We start from the raw sequence: 26,982 nt of genomic DNA, 5'->3' as shown, positions 1-26,982 counted from the left end.
AAAAACATGCCTCGCTGTCAACTCCTCTGGCACAGTTTTGAAGAATTAATCCGTGACTGAGAACAACAGATCCGCAGAACATTTGGAGAGATTAGCGCTAATGACAGACAAACAGAGAGTGGGCAGGAGCCTGAATCTGAGGCTCAAGGAAAATCCATAAAAATCCAACAATCAAACTCCACGGCAGCCAAATGAACAGAGAAGCGCAGTATGGACCAGGCCCAACAGAGGGCGCAAGTGTGCAATCCGATATTAGCTGGTGGATAAACCACTGTCTAGTACGTGATTCGATAGATCTGCCTCACCTTTCGGCCCACGTAGACGGGAATGCCGATGACCATGGCGGGGACGGCGATCCCGGCGATGAGGGTTATCCCGACTGGAGCTCCGATCAGAGTGCCCAGCTGCCACAGGATCTTCTTCTTCCTGCTCCACGGCTTCTTACCCCAAAACGTGCACCCGGACGGACTGAGGAGGGTTAGGTATAGTTAGAACATGTGACAAGTTTATTTAATGCCACACAGTGTAACATCCGGATAACCCAGTAAATACGATGGACTTAGTAATGTGTCTTCTACAATGCTATGCAAAAAAAAAGAAAGGTGCAGATGAAGAGACAAGGCACTATGCAGATGTCTAATGATTAGAGTTGCAAAATGCTGGGAATTTTCAATGTGGGGAATTTTCCAAGGGAATTTACAGGAATTACCCGGGAAATAACACAACTGAAGACAGATATACACTGAAGAATAACAAATGTATTTGATATTTATGCACTGAAATATCCATCACAGAAGAGATGAAGTCTCAAAGACACCAGAGTTTGAAGAGGACAGTACGGCCGATACAAAGAAGAGCTTTTGGAAATAAAATATATTCAATGTTTGTATCCATATATTCATCAAGTTTGTGCAATATTACAATATAATATTGATTGAAAATAATTTAGGCCTGTACTTTGCAATTTGTCCCACCACTCATTAGAAACAGGATTAAACAGAATGTAGGTTTATATATATTAGGAAAGTTGTGTTGTTTGACAATATGGTCCTCACAGTCCGTGTAGGGCTTGGGGTGTGACATCACTCAAATGCATGTTTAATGGTTCACAATTATAATAATGGGAAGCTAAAAGTTCACTAATCTCTTATTCAACAAACACGCAAAAAATATCTGTTTATTTAAGCTGATATTTTTTTTTTTACAGTAGGGCTGTCACGATAATTACTATATCGACTTCAATAAATGACAGATAAACAATACATTTTTGGGCTCGATATTTATCGTCTGTACATTTATTACCATTCCCCCTCCCTATGTTTTCTTTGTAAAACTTTGATTTCTATCTGAAGCCAGTTTAGTTACAATATATTTCATGTTTATCGCAGCTTGTTTGGTATTTTAGGATATGATGATGCACTTTTAGAACAAGGGTTTTCTGTAATTTTTATGCCTGAGAGTTGACAGTATCTAGTCTCGTTACAGTCAATATACCGAACTTCAAACTTGTTATCGTGACAGGCCTAGATGCATAACAGGTTGATTGCAGGGAGAGAGACTGCACTTATAGCGATGGCTTGAGCGGTGATTGGTTGAGAGAAGCTTGATGCATTTAGCTGATGGCGATACTGTATATACGAGAGTGACTGAGGGAACAAACAGGGAAGAAAACACAGCCTTCCTGAGTAAACGCAGCAGTGTCTGTGGTCACCTGAGGTAGTGCAGGTCTGAGATCTCCTTCATACAGAGCCAGCAGAACTCGCACCCGCACACGGCGCAGGTCATGTGATTACAGCTGCCGTCGTTCATTTTGATGATGTAAGCGCCGCAGCGAGGGCACGGCTTGATGTCATCAGCTGTGGGCGAGAAAGAGAGGTTTTATCCTAGGCCTAACTTGACTTCATGAGACTTTGAGATGAAACTCTAGAGACATATTGATCTCTTTTGACATTTTGTTCCTTTTTCTATAACTCAAATTGCTCCATGTAGGTTTTTAATGAGGGGACAATGTAGTAACATGCTTGACTGTACCAGGAAGTCATTTTTGGTGATATGTCCCCTTTAAATGTGTTTACAGGTGCTACACATAGAACTATATACTGAGGGGGTTATAGATACAGACGGCTACTCGTCATAGAAGGGGGCGTGGCCTCACCGATGGAGAAAACAATATGAATATGAACTAAATCAGGCACATATGGATATTTTCTCACTGCAGATTGTTCAGTAGAAGTGAAAAAACGGTAGTCATAGCAAGCTCTATCTAACCGTTAGCATTAGCACGATGCTAACAGTAGAATTGTGTTAGCATTCTCCGTTATTCCTGTATTTATGGGCTGTTGAACCACTTTGCTCCTCTCCATGTCTTTGTATCTTTATTTAGTAGAAAACTATATTCATAACTCAGCATTTGTTAAAGTAGTTTTTTTCTCAAAATTGTTTTCCCCCTTAACTGTTTTCAAACATGACCATAAATGGGCGATTCCAGAGATGACGTCTGTATCTATACTGTATATTTCGTGGATTCACAGCACTTTATCATTTTGTCATTTACAAAATCCAAACCCAGGGAAACAGTGACTAAGAATCAGACGTGGCATTTAAAAACTGCTTTTACGACAGGATGTGAAGCGCTGGGTGTTAGGGAAGGAAAGTGAAGGTAAAGTCGACAAAAATAGCTGTCTGTGCTCGGCTGCTCGCGGTTTTCCCCTCGGAGTCTGCAATAAAACGAAGCGAGACGTTCTGAGTTCGACGGAGGACAGGTGAGAAAGGGGGTGTCTGTGTGTGAAGAGGAAACAGACAGATGAAAGTGTGAGAACATCTGCGTGTGTTTTTAAGTACAGTCAATATACGGCTTGACAGTGTGTCTAAATCCTGAAGCTGCATTACCTGAAAATTATCATAAAAGTGGCCTGTGATATTAAAACTTTCAAATTATTATTACCTTTAATGCGTTGGCTTAAGTGAAAATTGATGAGAGCTTACACAAACATGACCCCTACGATGTTTTATATTGCCTTTCCCAGGAAACAACGTAATTAAAAGTACATTATGCCAAAGCATTCTTTCCCTGCAAGTTCATACTTGTTTTTCAAATTGCATCATTAGAAAAACTGTTTATGGGGTTTGATGGTACCACACAGTGTTTTCTGATCAGGTTAAATAGCAATTAGCACTGCAGGAAGTTAAATTCCCCAACCGAGTGGAGCCTTTCTGGAAGGAGCATCTTCTCTAGTAAGAGCTTCCTCTGGGTGTTGTAGCACCCCATAAAGATGACATCACTGAAACGATGGATATCATGACGACACTGGTCTTGTTAAAGCTGACATGAGGTTAATATTGATTCAAAGACTCAAAGGATTTCATTTTCAATTCAGATGATTCCATTTTTTGTTTTTTCTTAAGATCTTCAAGGAACAGGCCACCGTTTTTCCATACTGAGATATTTTCTAACCTGAGTTTCTGTCTGGTCTTTGTGCATGTCCTCAGTCACGCAAAACGACCAAAGATGTTGTTAGCATTTGGCCTCTCCCAACATGATCTGATAGCTCCAAACGGGGGTGAAGTTGGAAGCTACCACGCTCTTCCACGGGCATTCACAGAGACCTGACAGGTACGTATCAACTCGTCTAAGCTCAGGTAAAAACATATCTCAGTATGGAAAAATGGTGGCCTGTTCCTTTAATGTGGGATGGGAGCACAGGGAGAGCAGGGAAGGGAGGGAGTTCAGCTTTCCTGAGAGCCCGGTGAATACTATTCTTCAGTCAACTTGACCTGGTAAAGGCACTACCTTGAAGAGACTGTGTGATGGGTGTGATATTTTCCGCATTATTATAAGTATCATAAGTATTAGTAGTACATTATAAGTTGAAATAGTTTATGTGTATGGAAAGGGGAATTGATCACTAATCACTCAGGGCTATATTGGTATGTGTTGGAGCGGCCTTCATGCATGGGGAATTAAACATGCTAAAAACAGTCGACGAGCCTTCCTTATTTGCCATGGCATGCTAGCAAATCAAAGACACCACGATAAATGCAATTTTGAGTGCTCAGAACGAGACTGGTGATGGTTTATGGACTTTGAAAGTCTGCAGGATACTTCCAGATTCTACCTATTATGTAATAAAATCCACTAAATACGAATGGAAGCATTTCAGCAGTAGAAGAAGAAACAACCAAAGTAAACAGGATTACATATGTCCCCTTTGACAATCCAGCCACACTGGAGATTTCATTCTTCCACTTCTAAGAGAGACTGTGAGGTGTTTGCGGTCTCTTACCGGGCCCCTGCTCCTGCGTGTAGCTGGGCGAGTGGTTGCTGTGCGTGTGCAGAGACTGCGCCCTCTGCTGGCGGGCCGAGTCGCAGGTCTGGTTGGGGTGCCAGGCCTGCTTACAGTGGTAACAGAACTCAGCCCCACAGCCCTCTCTGCGGCACACGAGTCTCGGGCAGCTCGCGCATCCTGACGCGATCACCGCAAACCTGCAACACAGAGACGCAACATTAGGGAAATAATGATCCTTTAGAGGTAAAGAGGGCGGAGAATGAGAAGATGGGCTGATAAAGGACATGAAGATACTTAGAAATGTGAAGCTATAGCCCAATCTGCAAGCCTGAAATACAGAACATTACCATTGGCAGGATACTCGTTTCCTTCCTTCCTTCCTTCCTTCCTTCCTTCCTTCCTTCCTTCCTTCCTTCCTTCCTTCCTTCCTTTCTTTCTTTCCTTCTTTTCTTTTGTTTCTTTGTTCTTTCTTCCTTCTTTCCTTCCTTCTTCCCTACTTTCTTTCCGCCCTTCCTTCCTTCTTTCTTCCATTATTTCCTTTTTCTTTCTTTGATTTTTTTACTCATAAAAGACTTTCCCCCCAAATTAAAACATTATAAAACTCTCTCCTTACATTTATGTCTAAAATCAACAGCAAACATTTCAAAGCAATGTCATTTTTTCTATTCAGCTACAAAGTCCCGCCTCAAAAAAGAAATGTTTAACATGTTCCTAACGAGAAAATGGTTCTATGAATGTGACTTTATCTACAAGCGACTTTAAATGAAATAATGAGTAATAAAATTTGACTCATCACTCGTTGTTGAAATGTAGAAAGCCTTTGGGGAGCGTCAGGTTGGGCACTCCTTCTATAAAACCCTGATGTCACTCTATAAACTCGAGTAATCACTGGGCCTGATAGTAATTGTAGCTTGCGGCCCGGGACAATGCCCTCTTATGTGTCCAGTAATGGCCGCACTAGCACAAGGGCGGACAGTCCTCAGAGGGAAGATAATTCGATCAATGCTGTTTTTTGGGGGCCGAGCGGAGAGAGCTGGATGAGGTCAGTCAATAGGGAGTTCAATACTGAGGAAGCAGACAGACAGAAGAGGGCAATACACGGCAATGGAAATGGCTTCGATCAAACCAGCGTCTAATTGGGTTACGGCAAAGATTGTAGGATGTGGTTTTAAAAAAGACACGACAACTGAACCTCACCTTAAGCTGAATATGAGGGCACAAGCACAAGTTTCACTGTCCTCAATTGAAAGCTAAGAGCCTCCATTCACTCAGCTTTAACTATTGGAGACCTATAGTAGCACTAATTAGGACTTGACTGGGGACAGGTCCAGGGATTTGAGAAGAAGGGCAGAGTCAATTTATGTGATCAAAATTGTATAAGAGTTAGAATTGGAATAGAGTTGATTCCAATTCAATCAATTCCAACAGATCATTAACACAATTACATTTGTTGTGATTTCTGAGAGGCATATTTGTTAAGGCTAATTTGTCTCATTGGAGCAGCAGTGTGAAGTGAAGCTAAAATCTTCGACTGGGTTTGGTCCTCAACCCCAACCGAACCCAGTCCAGTCGACGATTTAAGCTTCCTTCCTGGACGAACGAGAGCCTTCACAAACAGCAGAACTCAAGAAAATGTCCAGGATGCCATGTTGCTGTAAAGCGCTCACATAATCTTACATATTTCTTGTTATTACCACTCGAGGCAGACCAGTCCAACACCTAAGTGACCAAGGGGGCGAGGATTGCACTGTTTCGTGCAATAAAAGAAAGCTGCAGCCCCGGAGCCGAGACATTTCCATGACAGTGAGGCGGATCTGCCGTGATGGTGCGCCCTCTGCTGGCTAGGCTTAGTTTAAAGTCGTTGGGATGAGCGGTAGGTTAAGATTAGGGTTTGGTTAGGTTAGGGTTGTTAGGTTTAGGACTAGGTTAGGGTTGTTAGGATTAGGGTTGGGTTAAGATTAGGATTAAGGAACAAAAATAACAACCAATGTGTATACTGTTCGAACAGAAACATCCAATTACACTTTCCTAATTTCTTCATAAGAATTTTGTTTGTTTTGTTTGTTTGTTAAATAACTAGCCTATTAACTCCTCATATACGTGAAGTACATCAACATCAATCAACATCAACCTTTCTAAAAGCTGGACGGTCTATATCTGCCTTATCCAGCAGAGGGCGCACTATCACGGTGGATTCGCAGCTCCGGGTCAGCAGCTTTCCCCTACTTGTTTCATGAGGGGCTGACGTTGCTGCAATACCACCGCCTAGTGGCTGGGCGCAAATTCAGAAAAGCCAGTTTAATGTGGAAACCAATGGCTACTTTACACATATTAAAAACAACTTTAAAGGGATGACACAGAGTTTAAAAATGTCATCATCCTACATGTTCCAGCCATGTCCTAACGTGTAGAATGAGCCCAGACTTATTCACCACAACTGCCTCTAAAATCCTGCACTGTCACTCAAAAAGTTATTACATCGGATCCGAAGTGTCATCAGGCATGAGCTCAATACAGAGACTGCAGTTGCGCGTAAGACCTGAGGTGGCAGTAGTGAGTATAAAATGACCAACTTGCATTTAGTCTCTTTAAAGTCTGGTTTCGAAGAATGTTACAGTTTCTAAAGCTAGATATTCTTCTTGTAATAACTCTGGGATGGCTAGAGTTTATGCAACTAAACATTCTGTGCAAAAGGACACTGCCATCATGGATACTCTCTCAAATGATGTTATTAATGTAAATGGGAAAGGGAGAGAAATGAGGAAATGAGAGGGAAAAACCTGACTCGACTACGACTTTGCATCCCAGTATCTTTGGATCAACCCTCCACAAACAAATAAAAGAAAATTAAAATCGATGCACATTACTCATGTCTGCAGCCAAGCCCTGACTTGTTGACAACCTGTTTGAATTTTAACACCTTTTAATGCAGCTTTGGGAAATTAGGGTCAAACAACTTTGTATTTCCTATAATTACACCCACTCATAATCTGCAACAAGTAATTTCAAAATGCCACAAATAAGTGCCGCAATTAAGCTGCACAAAAGCATCGAAATCTGGTTGAAGACGCTGTCAGTCAAAAAGGCAAACAACAAAGGAAAGCTTGTCGGGAAATTTGTCAGAAAACTACGTGGGAGCAGCGTGTTGTGGGAGTGACAAACAAAATGATTTATTTCTCACAGTTTCCTCAAAACAACAGATGAGAAAAGTGGAAAGGGACCTTATATGACGTAGTGGTAATTGTTTTGGCGCGGCTCCAACGCAGCGCCCCGACTTGCGCCTTGTTAGCACCTCTTTGACAGGGCCTGGGTTGGAATGAATGACTCACAGCTCGCAGCAGAGGTCCCGGGACAGGATGAGACAAGAAGAGAAGGCATTCCTGAAGAGGGTTACACGGCGTGGAAACACCTTCTTGAAGGACAGAAAGTAGTTGATCTGTCGAGGCAGTGAAGTAGGTACTGGTTTAAATAGGACTGATCAGGACACGTTAAGCTACATGACTGTCACTTTTACATTGTGAAGCAACAATAGCTGATTTAAATCCTCATATGGATATATTAGTATGGCCACACAGCAACAAAATACCACTGTCTAGCATTGCAACCATCTTTTAGCACATTCTTATACAGAACAGATTAAAATACTTTAAAAAATGTGGCATAAACGTTTCTTTACTTTACTTTAAAGGGGCTAGATGCAAGTTTGTGATTTTATACTCACTACTGCCACCTCAGGTCATATGTGTAACTGCAGCTTGTATATTAAGCTCATGCATGACGGCACTTCGGACCCGAATTAACAACTTTTTGAGTGACAGTGCAGGATTTTAGAGGCAGTTGTGGCGAATAGGTCTGAGCTCATTCTACACATTAGGGCATGGCTGGAACATGTGGGGGGAGGAAAATACATAATTTTAACATTTTTAACCTTTGTATAGTCCCTTTAAGCTCATAGAGACAGAGATGTACTGCACCAGATTATAGCTAAATGGCTCACTTCCATCCGTAGTCCCTGGTTACATCAAAACAAATAACACTATACAGCGTGACCATTAATTCGTCTAACAGTCAATCACATAGTCAGTCACATAACACTTTACCAATCACACTACATTTCATTCTGCATAAGTCCAATCGCCATTCCTATTTACAGGCATATTAAAATACATTAAAATAATTCAGTGCTGCCCCCAGTGGTTCACAATGAATAAGCAAAAGCTACATTTTGTCATAGAATAATGAAGGACCTAAAACCAGCCCCTGGGATGCTGGCAGGTTTGGCCTCTTAGTAGCCACTTGTTCAATTCTATAACTTAGTTACAGTTCAAACAATGTTTAGTGTGTAGCTAAAATAACAGAATATATACACAATATAACATAACAGACTGACATAGTATATGCTATGTTACATTGCACAGGAAATAAAAATGAAGAAAGGGAACACAAGGAAGTGATATGGCCTATTTCCTAATGCAACTTCCTTTTTTTTCTAAGGATCGTTGGCCCATTCATTTTTTGTTTTCTTTTAACAGAAGCACGAGGTCAAAAGAGGTGAAGAGAAGAGGAAGAAGTTTATTATCGGAGCCGGGTCTTGAACCCACGACACTGAGGACAACAGTGTTCTGACACATGTGCCACAGTCCTAACCACTGCACTGTCAGTTGCACACATTTCCACAATTCATACATGAGTAAAAAGCAAAAGATTGGCTTTTGTTCTTCCTGGCTTAGTGTTTTGTATTGAGAACTCCATCTCAGAAAACATAACCAGTAAAACAGATGGAGAGAAAGGCAGACGAAGATGAGAACGAGTCGAGAAGTGGAGCTGAAATGGCACTTTAGCGAGGTCCAACATGTGAAGACTCTTCAGCTCTGACATAACACGCTCCAAAGCAGTAACCGAGAGAAGCATAAATCTAAGACTAGAAACGTACTGCACACAATGCACAGAATCGGATGGTTCTACTTAACAAACAACAATGCTTTTAAATAGAAATTATAAAGTAGGCTAAAGTATAGGCACAAGAGGGTTTTTTTCTCCATGGAGATACTTGACAATAACACTTAGTTTCTAGTTCTCGTTCAGCACAAGATTTAATATATGCATTTAGGGTGAATGCACAGCTTTGTCAGACTGCAAAGAGGAGACAGCCGCTTAGTCATAAATTGACTATTACTTTCTATGTAATCAATGAAAAATGTGCTATATTTAGATTCAGACTGAGCCACATCCGTTTTTTATGTTTTTCTGCTTTGTTAAAGCAGCAAAATGAATGTGCTTTCACGACTTCAAGAAATAAACCAAGCAAGGTTTTGTCAAATGATATAATCAAGATATCAGCAAGTTGTTAGGGGGAAAAAAAAGGTCAGGTCATTGTTGTATAGTATAAAACTGAGCCTTTCAAAATACCTCCAGGCTGTAAAGCTAATTAAGCATTTTAATTATGTTTCTGTAACCTTGGAAACACATTTATAAGAGGGACATTAAACCTCCGGAGTGGCGTGCGCACACATGCGCCGCGCTCTGCCTTGTCCAGAGTCCACGGAGCCCATATTGATCTCGTTAATGAAGCCGCCACTCTGGTTACCCCTGGCAACGCTCCCCCTGTCGCCGTGGAAACTGAAACGGAGGAGATGACCTCAGTCCGAGCCCGAGATGCGAGTTAAGGCTTTGTGCTCGGGGTTAGACGCACATAAACCAGGCTGAAAGGTTGAAGGAGTGTTTGACTCGACAAAAAAAGGTTTATTTATGGACGTCGGTGTCGTGCTGGGGAGACGTCTGTTCAGCTGATGGCTTCTCTGACCGCAAAGCTGGAATTCTTACATTTCCGTGCAGATTGTCAAGCATAATCCGACAAATTGAGACAGCCAGATCTTACTTGTTTCACTATTCTTAAACCTCTTAACCCCCGCCTTAACCCAGCATTACCCAAATAAAAACACATGACAAAAAAAGCGATTAAAAAAGACAAAAATGTGACAGAAACGCAAGAAAAAAGATCAGTTTAGATCAGTTTTGCAGGTCTTTGCTTTCAAATGAGTTAGCTTTGCCCGTTAGCATGTTAGCTTCTTCTTTATGATTCTATTAGTGTGTATTGGGGCCTCCGACCCAGTGGCAGCGAAGTTGCAATTGTGGTTTTTCTAGCCAGAGACACCGGGGGAGATGAATCAATCATCGCATTAACACGTGTATTACCCCCAGAGGGACTACGGAAAGGGATTTATTAAGGTAAACAAGTTACTTATTACTGCTTTAAGAGGGTTAACAAAACTGTTCTTCGTGGAGAATGCTGGTGACCGAGTTCCCCACAAGTTCTCACAAAAGTTGACAATATTTGAAAATCTCTACTACGATTATGCCATTATTGCATAGATACAGACGTCATCTCTGGGAACGCCCCATGCTCCTGTTCGAAGCTGCTGAACTTTAACAAATGCTGAAATATAAAAACATATCTACTTGTAAATAAAGATAGAGATATGGAGAGGAGCAAAATGGTTCAACAGTCCACTAACAGCCAATAAATACATAAATCATGGAGAATTCTAACCATAAAGCTCACGTTAGCTTTATGATACATGCTAACGCTAGCCCTGAATGCCGTCAATTTGCTGTGTCATAACATCCATATGGCCTTGATATGGACTTATTTGTTTTTGATAAATCGGTTTATAGGCACGGTGGCGCCGCGGTTAATGATTGTACTCCACACAGCTGGGCTAAAAAACATGTACAATAGGCCACGGTGAATGAGAGTGTGTTTCAGTGTGCGAGTTGGACGGAAATTAACCCATGACTAGGATCCTGCATGGCGTGTTTTGCATGAGTTCCATGTGTAGTCTGCTGGGAAAAGGCTATAAATAGTGAAAAACTGTCATTCCCATAACAAGATTCCTTCCGTGTTGTATCTGTATAGGCACGGAGCCTATGGAGAGTTTGCACATTTTAATTAGAAATAGAACAACAGCAGCAAATCGAGTGACAAATGAATGAAGAACATTGCAGACACTCAATCTGCTGCTGTTGCCGTGATGGACTGATGACATTCTGTTGCTTTGCTATGGCTTCACACACATAACCTACACACACTGGTATCTTTCCCACTTGAAAATTAAGACTTGCGACCTCAGACCATCCCTCCTTGAACCGCCACCTTAACGTGGTGGAGGGGTTCGAGCACCTGAATGATCCTGGGAGCTCTGGTTGGGTCTCCCATGACCAAAAGGTCCTATTTGACGGGTCAGACAAAGAGCGGTTCAGACGCCCCTTATGAGAGACCAACAGGCCTGGTTACGACCAATCATGAGGCCGTCTTTCCGGGGACCCACCACCTGCAGGAGGAGCCATAGGGGACTGGTGCAATGTGACTTGGGCAACTCCAACGGCTGCCCCCACAACCCGGCATCCGACAAGTGGAAGTAAATGGATAGATGGGCCTCAGAGCGTTCCAAGTGAATAAACTCGTATGTAACAAAACGGCTAATGCTACAACAGCTAGCTCATACGATGCTAACGTTATATGAAAGTTTCTCCAAACCAGACATCATTAAAAACAGATATAATTAAAAAAGCTGTGACCAATGATGCAGTGGTTTTGCTACAGTTTTATCATTAGCTGCACACCTCCACTGGGGGCTGCCTCAGGCCACCTTAATGTACCCATAGGCCTCGGGGCTTTAACAGAATTGTAGGCTTCCACCTTCCCTCAGCACAAACCCTAACTCTAACCTATAACCCTAAACCTAAATCCCACAAAAGCCCTAACCCTGCTCCTCCTACATGTATCCCTCTGGGTCAGGTAAGACGGGCCTAATCCAGGTACACACATAGGCCCCTGCTAGCCCGTTGGATAAGGTGGCTCTGGCTGCCATTACTGTCTTCATTGCCCATACAAACTCATAGCAGTCTCGAGGTTACTGAGTTTAGAAGTTGTAATTACCAGTTCGAGCGACGTTCCAAGGCATTTTTCCAAGTGGGAGGGGGGAAATGTAACAGTTACCAGTTGCCTGGAATGCACCATAAGGATGGGTCAAATGCCCAGAGAAAAGGGAACAACCCTTTGTATTTGTAATCCTTGCTCAATGACCTTAGTATTTAGTATGAACCGAATGTTCCTAAATGCTCTTAACATTTCCACCACATTTCCAAACAGAAACTAGGCCACTTTTGTATAACTCGCCCTCATGTAACACAACAACAACAACAAAAAGCACTTCTTGTCTTCACACTTGTAATGGAGTAATTTGCGCCGCACCGGCCTCTTCAGTCCAAAAATGATAAAATCTGGCATTTGAAATTGCAGAAAGAGTCTGGGGTATTTCCAATTGTTTGTTGTTTGTTCAGCAGCAGCAGCCCACTTTAGAGAAATGATTCAGCTTAAGGCATTATGTAGGCTGTTCTTGATGGTTAAACCTATGTAGGTCAATGGTCTCCTACAAAAAACTCCCTCCAAAAAAAGTAGTTCAGACTGATCACTAAACGGTCCTGACCTACATTAAAAAAAAAAAAAAAAGATATCACCAGAAAAGAATCAACAACGCATGCACTGTTGTCTATTGGAGCTGATAACTTGCCTCAAGTTTCATTTTTAACCATCACAAATCTGCGAAGTACGAGATAAGAAGTTTGTGATGCTATAAGAAAGTAGATCTAAGATATTGCTGAACCACAAGGGAGATGGGTGACAGTCACATAGATGAAAGTATAGCAAAAGTGTAGAAAATGTGTATTACACTGATTTAATAATAAATAATGACTCATGCACCTTCGTCTATGATGGACAATGGAGACCTTACACAAACAGGCAGTAAAAGTAGCAGTGGCTGGATTGGGACTTTAAAGTAGTGGGAGGAGCGAGTCTTTTAGGAATTGGGCAGAGCATAATCTGTAGTAGAAGTTGCAGAAGTGGTAGAAACAGTACTAAAGTTGGTAGGCGTGCAGTATTCATTAAAGCAGTGGTTCTCAGCTGGAACAATGACCGGACCCACCATGATCCTAGAATGGCAAGAGGCGACCCAAACTTCCTTTACATTATGTTTCCAACAAACTAATATTTAATAATTGTTACATAAACCTATAAACCTGAAAATGGCTTCCGGTCGCTCAGAGAATAGATTTAAAACAGCTCTGCTTGTTACAAGTCTCATGGTTTAGCACCGAAGTACATCTCTGGCATGTTAGAGCCGTATGAACCATCTCGGGCCCTGAGAACCTCAGGGAAGGGTCTCCTGGTGGTTCCCAGAGTCAAAAATAAACACGGTGAGGCTGCGTTTAAGTTTCATGCAGCTAAAATCTGGAACAGTCTTCATGCTTGTCCCAGACCGGGACAAGCATCGACTGCAGTGCATCTGAGAGGGTGAGAACTCCCATCTCTCCAAGTCCTGTTCACCTCCAGGACCCAGAAGAAGAAGAAGATCTTTATTTATACAGCGCCTTTCACAGACATTGTCACAAAGAGCTTTACATGAGCCGTGTGGGTCGGATCACAGCTGACCCTTCTCACCCTGGACATGGACTATTCACCCCTATCCCCTCAGCCAGGAGGCTACGGTCTATCAAGACCCATAGATCCGGCCACTTGAACAGTTTGTTCCCCACCGCCGTCAGACTCATGAACGATAAAGAGACCGAATAACTCAGTACAGACTGTAATCTGCTCAATCTATGTGGTATGTCCACACTTAGATCCACCGCTATCACTTTATATCACTTTATCACTTTATATCACTTTATCACTTTATATCACTTTATCACTTTATATCACTTTATCACTTTATAATATGACTTTATCACTTTATATCACTTTATCACTTTACACACCTACACAAATGGAAATCCAATCCTGTTATTGTTCTTGTTGTCGAGATGCTTTTTTATCTTATTTATTTTAATATTCTTTATGCATGCCTCTAAACCTTATAGTTTAAAGTTTTATATCTTATTTTTTTTTTAATCTTAACTCTGTATTATATGTTTACAAACAATGGCAATAAAAACTATTCTGATTCTGATGTGAGAAAGGCCTCAACTCTGACAAATGTTCAAATCCAGGCTGAAAACAGTACATTTTACCCGAACACATGACAACTGAAAGCGTTTCATCTGCACTCCTGCTTTTTACTGTGATTGAGTAACTTTTAAGTGGATGATTTATGATTTGATTTGATCTGCTTTCTTGTAATCTTATGAAACTCTGAAGCACTTTGAATTGCCTTGTGAATTATGAACTGCGCTCTTCAAATAAACTTGCCTTGAAATTCTGACCTAAACAACAGCCATTTTTTTACCGTTTCACATGTTTCTCTACTTTTAAGATAAATGTTGAAAGAAATGGCTCATGACCTACTGAAAAAGGTTCCCCGACCCACCCAGTTGAGAATAGTAGTAGTAGTAGTAAAGATAAGGAACTAGCTTTCGGTTTGCACAATCACAGCCATACTTCTTATCTTATCTGAACAGTTTCTACTGAGGAAACATGACGCAAATTTTTTTTTTTCACCATTTTACTTTTCGGGTGCTGTAATTTTGTAATATAGCATTGCGTAGGAGAAGGAGACTCGGACAGAAGTCTTTTTACGAAAGTGATACTAGACAGTGCCCGACGAGGCCTCCCCCTGCTCTCGACACCGAAGCCACATCAGAGCAGCAGCACCGCTCTCCTCAGTCTTCAGCCTTCCCACTCTCGAGTTCACGCACACGGGCCAAGACAACAGTGAGTCACTCCGCTCCTCCTGCACGCCTCTCATTTGTTCCAAAGATCTGTAAAAACCCAAAACTGTAAATGTCTCTGCTCCGACCGCAGACTGTACGAACTCCCTTGGATACTACCTCCATCCGCCATGCTGAAGGAACAGTGTTTTGTTTCTTCAAATGTGATAGAATGTCGATGTAAGAAAAAGATAGGGAGGTAGAGACACTGGGCTGGTTTGGAGCGCCCTGAGAACGACTGTGAAAACAAGCTTTCACGGCATGAAAAATACAAGATGGCGCTGTGATGAACACACTTTGGCTGCATAATGGCCCAGAATGGATTCGGTGATGGATTATGGGTTCAACCCCTTAACCTCTTAATTCCCGCCTGAACAGGTTTGGCGTTGCCCAAATCTAAAAGCTTCTGTGTCAAAATTGAGACGAAAACGCACTGGAAAAGCAACAATACTGCAGTAAAAAAAGCGTCAAAAACACGACTAAAGACTGATGAAAAAGTGACGAAAAAGTGAGACAAAACAGCAGTGAAAAAGCAACAAAGAACTTCTACACGACAAAAAAGCGACAACAAAAAAGGGACAAAATAGTGACAAAAAAAAGTGTCAAAAAAGGAATGAAAAAATTGTGAAAAAGCAACAAAAAACATAAAAAAAACATGAGAAAAATGTGAAAAAATGCAACAAAAAAGTTGAGATCAGATGTGTAGGTCAAACTTAAGCTCCAGTTGAGAGGCTTTTAGATTTGGGTAAAGCTGAACTGGAGAAAATGTGCTCGGTTTAGGTGGGGGTTAATCTCTTTGCTTTACCCAAATCCAAAAAGCTTCAAAACAGCGACCAAAACAAGGATGAAAACGCAAAAAAAGCCAGAAAAGCAACGATAATGAAATGAAAAAGTGACAAAGACACGACAAAAAAAGCGATGAAAAAAAAGTGATGACAAAGCCACAAAAGAGCGACAAACCCCCCCACTAAAACACATCAAAAAAGCGACACTTCACTTTTGTAAAACTTAGCTTTTAAAAATTACATTGAAACTTTTAGATTTGGGTAAAACCAAACTGGAGAAAGTGAGCTCGGTTCAGGTGGGGGTTAAGAGGTTAAACAGTGTTTTGTTCCATCTAGACACAATAAATAAATCCAGATCGGAGCGCTTCAGCAGTGGAAGAAGAAATTAGAAGGTTGAACAGGATTTCTCAAAACTGCATGAATGAAGCAATAAAAGGGAATGTTAAAAGTCAATTTTGCATGATAAAACCCCTATCTCTTAAAACATAAGATTTTTTTTCCTATACACTAAAGCACATTAACCAGAAATAGCCATGAATGAGGAACTGATGCAGAAACTAGGAAGCCTGTGTGAAAGAAAAGTAAAACTGAAAGCTTATTTCATGAGAATTAACAGCTACTATGTCTTATTACTATGTCTTATTATTTTGGTTTAAATTTAATGGACTATATCTATATCATGATGTCTATGTCCTATTGTGAAGCCCCAGTTAAAGGAGACCAAAGCTGCTTTCCCTTTGATTGTCTGCTTCATAGAAACTTCTTTGTTTGTCCTAACCACAATAAACAGTATGAAGCCGAGCGGAGTCTGTTTCATTTTGCCAAGAAGCCAGAGGCCAACTAATCGAGCCTTCAAAATCTTATCAGCACCATCTTTCCATCAGATAATTGCCTCAACAAAAAGCAGAGGCCACATATCGAGTTGTAATAAAGTTGAGGCCGTGTGACGCAAAGTCTAGACCTAGATCTCATCATGGCAGTGAAACCAAAGGCCGTTTCTGGGAAATAACCACATAAAACACTATTAGTCTGCCCATTGGTGCTTTCTGGCAAATCCACCTGTTGCTTTAGCCTGCTTTCAGTATGAGAAAATGAAAGAACAGCTTTGGATTGGCAGCTAGTTGGTTCTGACCTCAAAGTTAATCAAGGAAGAAAGAAACGTTGTTTTAAACATATGAAACACTGATTGAGTTTATGTGTCAAAAGGTTACCCACAACAAAGGGCAAGGTCTTTATTGGCCTTTGGTTTTCCCCTTCCACTGTCTAAATTATCAAACCTCTAATGTTTAGTAGTGATTATGACTTGGCAAAGGATCTTAACGTTAATTCAAATGTACAGTATATCTGGGCTTGGTGCCAACACACTGAATACACAGGTTTGTACATCCCTTTAGTTGTCTGCCAACAGAGTTTAGCGATGTACTCTACATGCCTGTGGGACGACTGGGACATATCACCAGGGTAATTCCCCCATGACTTCAATATAAAACATTTCATGTGGAAAAAAGTGAAGCCCTGTAGAAAATACTGAGTCATGAAATCATGAAGTGACTCTTTGTTCATGAATGTTTATTGGTAAAAGAGTGAGAAAATGTGCTGCTTCTGTTTATACCAAACTCCTAATGTTGCTGCAACGGCTTCCAAGGAACTAAGTGATGTCATTGAGAACTTGTTCTACCAAAACCTGATGAGCCAAAACTCTGCTCTGATCTAACTGTGTCACTTTTTCACTGCTGATTTGTTATCTCCATGACAATAAAAGTCATGGCCGTGATCTGACCTGGAAACCTCTGATTCCTGTAAATGAATTGATCTCAGGGATGTTTCCATCTCACTCTACAGAGACACAAATGAATACTAGTAACACTGTGTACTGTTGTCAGAAGGTACAGTGAAATGCATTGCGATGTTCTCATGGCACAGTGTAAAATGACTCACCCACAGTCTGGAGCGGGACACCAGCGACAGTCGGGGTCTGAGGCCAGGCACCTCCGGAGCAGAAACTCCTCATACTTCTCCAGCAGGACGGGGTCGTCCAAAATGTCGGCCACCTGCCGAGGAACGAGCCGCTCGGCGCACTCGGGACAGCTGAGCTGGACGCGGCTCTCGGTGATCTCTATACGGAGGTACTGGCGCAGGCAGCAGAGGCACGAGCGGTGGCTGCAGCCCAGCAGCTCAGGCAGCTGCTCCGGGGGCTGACGCACCAGGCACAGAGGGCACTCCAACAGGGCCTCCCCCAGAGAGGCCTGGCTGGAGGAGAGGGGCGCAGGGTCCAGGGACACTGCAGGGGCTGTGACTGAGGGGGGGTCCTGTGGAGACGTGAGCACTGAGGGCAGCAGAGGCTGAGTCTGAGGCAGAGACTGAGGGGCCACAGGGGCCCCTTTAGGAGCCCTGCCCCGAGAGCGTTTACTGTGGAACAGGCTGTGGAAGGAGATCCGGCCCTGACGTTTACACTTGGGGTTTGGGACGCCACTCACTGAAGAGTGGGGTGAGTCTGAGTCCTTCTCAGACCCCATGTTCCTGGAAGGGTTTATTGTCCCCCGATGGTTAATGTTTCACTGAGAAACAAACAGTCTGAGGCTAAACACACAGAGACGACCTGTCGCTGGTGAAGGCAGAATGGGAGAAGTGAACAGAGTTAAATGAAGCAGATTTAAAAAGCCCCAGACACCTCCTTCTTCCTCTTCAGAAACACACTTTATCAGATCTGCCTCAAAGGCGATTGCTCAAGTTCAAAGTTACAGAAATCCCCTCCTGCTGCGTGGGCTTCTGTCAGACAGAGTGGTGAAATTATTCAAAGTCTTTAAAAAATCCATGTCTTTTATTTCCCAAAAGGCAGATAAGGTCAGACATGACTGCGCTTTGTTCTGCCAGAAACAAAAACACGATCACTCTGAGTAAATCCCTTTCAAAACGAGAGGATCCAGCTGCTGTCGACTGAAGTAAAGCCTGGACGTGTTTCCTCTTCAGCAGCAGAGCGTCTGTGTCTGTGAGACACCGGTCTGAGGCGGTCCATATCTGTACAAACACAAGAGGAAGTCACTTACTGAGCATGCTCACAACCACGCTGTCCCCCCTCTCCTCTCTGCTCTGGTTTGATCATCTTTAACTCTTCAGCTCCTGGACAGACAGAGCAAGACAGAAAATGCATTTCATCATCACAGTGTAGGAGAATGAGAAGGATAGTTACAAAATGATGATACAAGCAACACTGCTGAAACCAAGGAGGGTCATGCACTTCGTGAAGTAGTAGTAGTAAGACAAAGTGCTAGCAAGAGCAGCAGTTTTGAAAACAGGACAGATTGGTTTGACAGTTACAGATAGAGTAACAGATACAGTACACTGTCCTGTGTGTTCCTCATGTTTTTCTTACATTAATTTATTTAAAGGGACTATAGGGAGTTTAAAAATGTTAAAATTATGTATTTTCCTCCTCCTACATGTTCCAGCCATGTCCTATTGTGTAGAATGAGCTCAGACCTGTTCACCACAACTGCCTCTAAAATCCTGCACTGTCACTCAGAAAGGTGTCACTTCGGGTCCGAATTGCCGTCATGCACGAGCTTAATATAGAAGGTGCAGTCACACATATGGCCTGAGGTGGCAGTAGTGAGTATAAAATGGCAAACTTGCATCCAGCCCCTTTAAGACGGGGCTGTGCATATTAATTAACATGAGTCCCTCAAAGTCCACATGTAAATATGGTAGTTATTCACAATGGTAATTTTCCACTCCCCTAAAGGTAGTGTATGTAGCACACATTTGCTGTTGGCAAATAGCAGGTAGTTGCATTAACTGGTCCATATGTCATTCTTTTGCTTAGTTTTTAGGCAGCCGAGCATAGGGCAGTATGGAAAGAAAAACTAAAAGTACTTTTGTATCATGTAAGACATTTTTTTGGTAATTGTGAATAAGGCAACTTCAGTAAAATCAATATTTGAATTCAATATGCTTAGTTCATATCTAGGGACAGGGACAGCCTCAAACAGTGGTACTTCAGGTGGTACTCGGGGTCATCTGCAATTCTACACTATTTATTTTAATAAGAGATATTTATGAGTTAGTGATGCAAGGTTAGTGTCTTATCTGGTTTAAACTTGTTTTAACTCCAGTTTAGACACATTTAGTCCAATCTAGACTTTGCATCCCTTTGTTAAATTAGGTTAATCCGGTTGTGATACGATCTTGATCAGGCCCTGGTGTTTGTTTATGTCTACTGGTTTATTTGATAAGAACTGTGCATGTAAATGAACAAGCCACACCGGCGTGTAGCCTTAGGTAGTGGTACTTGGTAAGTCAAATATTCTATAACCACAGGCAGGTTAATAAGGCGACTTGTATGTACTGCATCCTCCTGTAGCGAGTAACTGTAAGTCTCTGCACTATAAGCGACGCCATCACACGTGTTGAAACCCGCACTTCACGTTCGCGCGTGCACAGCTCCTCGGCGCGTAAGCCAACAGTTAATGATCAGGCTCTCCAGTGTAACCCCGCGTAATTATCGGCACATAGTAACAAGGCGCTGCTGTTCTTAGCCGCGCATTTACACATCTGAGCGCTTGTTTTCGAAAAGCGGTCATGTTGTTACGGGGCTGATCTCCCTTTGTTTGTGTTTTGATGAATCCCGGGCAGCTTTGTGCTGAAGTGGCGGAGGAGTCGGAGAGAGTGGGTAGGCGCCATGGAGAGAGTTACTGAGGCAACGGCACCAGCCTCGCAGCGGGAGGGAGGGGGGGAGGGAGGGAGGAGAGACGGTGAGGACAGAGAGTGGAGCCGCGCGATGGGAGAAAATAAATGTAACAATAAACCTCAACGCAAAGCAATCAGTTTTATTCAGCAGTTTTTTTTACAGCATGTATTCGCTGTGGAATTGTCTAACTGAGCACATTTTTCACCAAGATTTTGTAGTGATGATGGGAGAGTGTGACCGCTGCGCAAAGCCTTCTCCAGCACGTCCCAAAGATTCTCAATATGGCCAATCCATGTGTGTCTCATGCCCCCTGAGCCAATCTTACACAATGCGAGCCTGATTAATCCTGTCTCGGAATATGCCCATCAGGGAAGAAGAAGAAATCCCCCCAGATCAGAGCATTTAGTGAAATCCAGGTGGCGACTTCCCCCCCCTGTCGGTCAGTGTAGTATGTAGAACAATAGCTGAGGGTAAACTTCTTTCTCTTTTGCTCAAGTGACCAGAGCAGCAGGAAAAATACACTTTGAAATTGCTCATTAAAAGCAAACATGCTAATCTGCAAAAGGAAGATATAATTTGATCACAAACAGGAAGAGAATTTTGAGTGCTTGTACTGCACTTTACAAGCCTGTGTCACAAGTTCCTCAAAGTACTACATAGTCGTCATTATTCATTCAGTCCACACTCGGTGGTGGTAAGCTGTTATTGAAGCCACAGCCGCCCTGGGGCAGACTGTCCATTTACCACATGGCTATATAATGTGTTGGACACGTGTGGAACTTTGTCCTTTTTAAAAAATTGAATGCCCCCTAGTGGCTGGAATGAGCGTTCTGGTTATTCTTTAAAAATGCATAACTCTGCACCGGAATGGGCTAGAGACTTTTTTACATACTGTGGAATTCATACTGTACAGGGCACAAGTACAAGGTACAAGTTATTACATATTGTTACAGAGCACATTGCATTGTACTAAATTTAATCAATTTCAAATCAACTTTATCACAAACTCGTAGTCCATTAAAAGTAAAATGAAAAGACTAGACAAACAATAAAGATGGAATTTAAAAAAGACAATTAAGGGTAGTGTAAAATAAAGTGTCACCAAATCTACTCGTACTATTAAAAATAATTATTTACATGCTAAAATCTTTATCATAAGCTTTTTCTTATGGATATTACTGACATCACAATGTAATAATTTTTAATCATTGTCCCGCTCTTTGTGACTGCAATATAAGCAATATAATTGCATTACATTTTCACTGCCAAGTAATATCTTATTTATCACAAATATCAACTCAGAAAAAGACTGTAAGTCCCCAATTTTCTGATATAATCCCGGTCCCCAGCATTAGGCATTTTTATATTTGATCCCTAAGGCTGATGTTCTAACTTATTAAAATGATCCATAACAGCTTATTGGCTAAAACAGACAAGCCTAAATAAAACAGCTTACTGGAGTGACTTAGTGTCATAGTTTGTCAATCGCTTTACTTCGGTTCCCAAAATAAACTTATGCAAAATAAAATAGCAGCAGGCTTCTTATTCTTAAAGGAATAGGCCACCGTTTTTACATACTGAGATATGTTCTTACTTTAGCTTTGACAAGTTCATTTGTACCTGTCTGGTCTTCACCCGTGCCTTCAATCACGTAAACACAGCACAGACGGCGTTAGCATCTAGCCTCTCCCCCTCTCCACTATAGCTCCAAAACAGATCAAGATAGAAGCTACCAAGCTCTTCCACGTTTTCTCTATTTAAATATGATTATGTGAAGTGTTCCACTATAAAGTATAATTACACAAAATTAAACAATGTGGATTTTCTAAGCGGATAAAAGGGGGGACTATATTGTGAGCCGTAATAATACCAGGAGTAGTTTGGCATCCGCACAGTAAAGTGAAGATATTACTGCGCGGATTTCGAACTACTCTACTGAGATATGTACGAACATATCTCAGTATGTAAAAACGGTGGCCTATTCCTTTAAGTGCAGTCTCTGTGTCAGTCACGATTGAGCCATCAACATTCTTTACCTCTTAGATCAACTGCATAACTTCCACCCACAGCCCTTAAACACATAAACATTTATAATCATCATCATTTTCCAAAACAGAGCTCAACGTTTTTCCTCAGAAACGCTTGTGCTCGTTGCTGTGCCTGGGGCTCAGATCATGTTACAGCTGAGAGAAGTGCTGAGTGTGCTGACCCAGTAGACGTCATCATCGCGCTGAGGGGATTGGGAGCGCGCAGTCTAGTCAGGGATTCGGGTGATTGACAGATGAATGGGCCAGACACGGAGCAGCCTTTCCCCTTTATCACATAACACGCTGTAAGGAAATGTATCTATAAAAAACTGTTTCGCCAGCTCCTCTGAACGTAACACGGCGTATTGGCTCCTGCCCCCGTCTTGTGGCACCGTCACGTCGTAAAAATCAGAAAACAAGCAATTAAGGAGCTGGTAAGTGCCCCTTGTTCGGCTACAGCGTCACATCTTACACAGAGTTCGTCCCACGCGCCAAAGCCATCTGGAGAGGGAGCTGGACCGCGCAGAGTCCTGCCTTTGTGCTGGTTACGAAACACTCAACATCTCACCTCCTCTCGCAGCCAATTCTATCAAAAAGGCTCCAAGTAACACTGGTGGAGCAGTTTGTAGTGGGTTGTAGCAGGTTAGAGTGAGAAAGAAGGAAAAAAAAAAAGCTGTGCTGGTTTTGGGAAGCATAGACAAGATATTTTAGCGGATCACATAAGCAGTTACAATGTGAAATGCAAGCCCTGTGTGTAAAAGAGCAGTGGCCTGTATGAAAATGAAAAAAAAACAGAATGGAAATAGGGAAGAATATTTATATAGATCTATTGTACTGTGACTGGGGCCGCTGGGAAAAAATATCTACTAAAAAGTATATATTGTCAGCCTTAAGTCAAATTGAAATCTTCAACAAAAAGAGAAGCATCTTATGAGCCAGCCAGAAGGCATTACAAAAAAAAAAACTCTCTTAGTCATGTCTGTCATCTCATAATATTTGGGGATGATATGTAAAGTGTAACAGTAGCGTAATAAAGAGTTACTTCAGAAGAGTCAAAAGAAACTACATTATTCAGTATAAATTGTAAGAAGACTTGTAAAACTTATAGAAGGATGAATAACAACATTCATCAAGCTCCATTCATCAAGCTCCAACCCAAGGCCCAGCACAGTGGCTGAGTGGTTAGTGCTCTCGCCTCCCAAACCGTGCAGGCCTTTCTGTGTTGAGCATGTTTCTCTCCCTGTGTCTGGATGGGTTTCCCCCTCAACCAAAAGCATGCGCAATAAGTGAATCCTCCAGCCAGTTGGTTCTGAAATCTGGAGATCGCTGCACTGTGGGCGGCCACTGCTCCTTACGGGCTGCCTAAGCGGCATCGAAGGATGGGTCAAATGCAGAGGACAAATTACCCTATGGGGACAATAAAGTTCACCTTAACCTCGGGACCGTCTCATTAGGTAACAGTTAAAGGAACCGGCCACCGTTTTCCATACTGACATATGTTCTTACCTGAGCTTAGACGAGTTGATATGTACCTGTCTGGTCTTTGTGCCCATGGAAGAGCGTGGTAGCTTCCAACTTCACCCCCGTTTGGAGCTATGGGAATACATTGGGAGAGGCCAAATGCTAACAACATCACAAAGACCAGACAGTTACGTATCAACTCGTCTAAGCTCAGGTAAGAGCATATCTCATTATGTAAAAATGGTGGCCTGTTCCTTTAAGGAATTAGGATCTTGGCACTGGAGCCTTTCTATGTGACGCTGTTTGTTCCTGAGGCTTTTCTTGAGTTTCTCTCCACTTCCTAATGTAAAATATGCACAGAATCTCCATCTCAAAAACATATCACGATTACGTCCATCCCTCACCTTCTCCCCTGCTGAAACCCTGATTCATGCTTCCATTACATCCAGAATTGAATCGACTACGGCAACAGCATCCTCTACGGCAAGAAAATAATAGTTTTATCTGGGAACCATAACTCAAGAAAGCGTCCCAACAGTGGGGTATAAGAGGTGCCTGATAGGCCAATAACATGAGTTGCGTTATTGTATCCAAATAATGGTCTCAGCGTCAGCGGACATATCAGTTTCTATTGTGGGCCGCTGAGGTGCAAAACGGGCCTGTACGCTCATCCAGTCTGATCAGCCCAAAAGTACCACCCCTGCTCCCCGGCACAGAATCCAAAACCCTCAATAAACTGCAAGACATCTAAAACTCCATTGCCCGCCTTCTCGCCAACACATCACCCCTGTCCTTCAGGACCTCCACTGGCTTCTCATCCCTCAACACATCCAGTTCAAGGCACTCCATGATTTGGCCCCTCCATACCTCACTGACCTACTCCACCACCACACTCCAACTCGCGTCTGAACCTGGGGGACCAAGCTTTCTCCATCTCCACCCCCACACTCTGGAACTCACTGCTCCAACCGCCCTGTGCCTGCTCCGACCTCCCGACCTTCAAGAAAGAACTCAAAGCCCACCTCTTTAAAAGGGCTTTTAATGTCCAGTAATTGCCCTCTAGTCTTTATGATCATTTTATTATTGTATTTCTGTGAAGCGTCTTTGAGTGTCTCGAAAAGCGCCTGAACTGACCACATTTTCTCCAGTTTTTTTGGCTTCTCTAACAGCCTCTCGAAAAGAAAAAGCGAAAACAAGACAAAAATGTGACGCAAACGCAACAAAAAACACAATGATAAAGTGACAAAAATGCAACAATAAAGTGACAAAAGAGCATCAACAAACGTGACAAAAAGTGAAGAAAAGGTGACAACAAATGTGAGGAAAACACAACAAAAAGTGATGATAAAAAGTCTTTAAAAAGTGACACCAACAACACAGGGAATAATATCAGTTTAGATCCATTATGTGGCTTTCAAATGAGGCGTTACACTGGCCTATGGGCTGTAGACTCCAGTCGAGAAGCTTTAAGATTTGGGTAAAGCCAAAATAAATAGAGAAAATGCGCTCGGTTAAGGCGGGGGGTTAAGATGTTAAAGGGATAATCCCCCCAGCAAATATTTGAATAGGGCTCAACAGAGCATTAAATTAATAATGCCATATAAGGCGACACAAGACGCATTTTAGTTTTGTTTTGACACAATTTGCAGAAAGGAAAGAAATGAGTTTAAAGGGGCTAGATGCAAGTTAGCCATTTTATACTCACTACTGCCACCTCAGGTCATACGTGCAACTGCACCTTCTATATTAAGCTCGAATTAACACCTTTTTAAAGCAGTACTAAGTAACGTGTTTACCTTAATAAATCCTTTTCGTAGTGTGGGTGAAATACAAGTGTTTATGGGATGATTGGAGGGTCTTTCATCTCCCCCTGGTGTCTCTGGCCAGAAAACCATGTTTGCAACTTGACTACCACCGGACCGGAGCAACCAATACACACTAATAGAATCACGAAGAAGAAGCTAACAGGCAGAGCTAACTGTGGGCTAGCGTCACTTTAAACAGTATTTACAGCCAAGTTTGTGTGAAAAAAAATATTTCCATTGTATAATTGGATGCACAGTAACCCTCCCTCCCTTCGCCTTTCCTGTCAGTGTAGTATTTACTCTCCAATACATTTAATAAGTTAAAAAATCGTAACTTGCTACTACACCTGCAGTTGCGCTTATGGCCTCTAGAGGGAAGAGTTACTTAGTACTGCTTTAAGTGACAGTGCAGTATTTGAAGCAGTTGTGGTGAATATGTCTGGGCTCAATCTACACTTTAGGACATTGTTGAAACATGTCGGGGGAGGAAAATACGGAATTTTAACATTTTAAAACTCCGTATAGTCCCTTTTAAATGGTTTGGTAAAATACACCATAATCAGTCTAGACCTGATCAAAGGGGGGGGGGGGGGGGGGGGACTGAGGTTGCCTTTTGTTCCCAACAGGTCGCCCCGAAAGCCCTGAAGGATGGGTCAAATGCAGTGAGGAAATTGTATATGCTCAATCTCTAAACACGAGGCTATGGTTCATCTAAACCCCTGTAATAAACTGCTGTAGTCCAGTCTCCTGCTGGTGTTGCTCTGACAGATGGACGGGAACAGCCTGAGAACTTCACACTCTGCTCCGGTTCATTATGAAAGGGAGCCGGGACAGACGCAGCGCTCATAACACACGCGCTCTGCTCTCCCGGGCGGTGACATAACATACATAACTCCCCCCCAAAAAAAACAGGCAAGGCATTTGTTTGTAAAGCACACAATTCATAGACAAAGTAAATCAAAAAAGTGCTTCAAAGAAATGTAATAAAAGCAGGCGACATACACAAAGCAAGAGGGTGTCTGCGGCTGCGAGATTTATTTAAATCAAATCGAAATTTTAATTATCACAATTAACAAGTTGCAAAGGATGTGATTGTAATAGTGCAGGCGGGTTGTAAACAGGTGGCGCAAACTCAAATTGAATGCTTTTTAATTCCTGCTACCATACTTTTGCTGACTTTTAATGCTTTCTAATGAACCACAGAAACAACAGACTATATCCAGT

The 26,982-nt window shown here is 42.2% G+C and overlaps 1 protein-coding gene across 1 annotated transcript in view; it reads right to left on the bottom strand.

Annotated features, from left to right (window-relative positions):
- The window catches only part of rnf19b (ring finger protein 19B), a 48,320-nt gene that overhangs the window by 5,944 nt on the left and 15,394 nt on the right, over positions 1-26,982 (bottom strand). The window contains exons 2-5 of the mRNA XM_079570930.1: positions 17,717-18,796; positions 4,284-4,483; positions 1,712-1,856; positions 306-468 (exon numbers count right to left, since the gene is read on the bottom strand). Coding sequence (XP_079427056.1) covers positions 306-468; positions 1,712-1,856; positions 4,284-4,483; positions 17,717-18,294 — 1,086 coding nt within the window. The 5' untranslated portion in view covers positions 18,295-18,796. The remainder of the gene's footprint in view (positions 1-305; positions 469-1,711; positions 1,857-4,283; positions 4,484-17,716; positions 18,797-26,982) is intronic.

This window comes from Gobius niger (genome assembly GCF_951799975.1).
Source record: "Gobius niger genome assembly, chromosome: 14".
In the NCBI taxonomy this organism is placed as follows: domain Eukaryota; kingdom Metazoa; phylum Chordata; class Actinopteri; order Gobiiformes; family Gobiidae; genus Gobius; species Gobius niger.
This window is presented reverse-complemented; position numbering and strand designations above follow the sequence as displayed.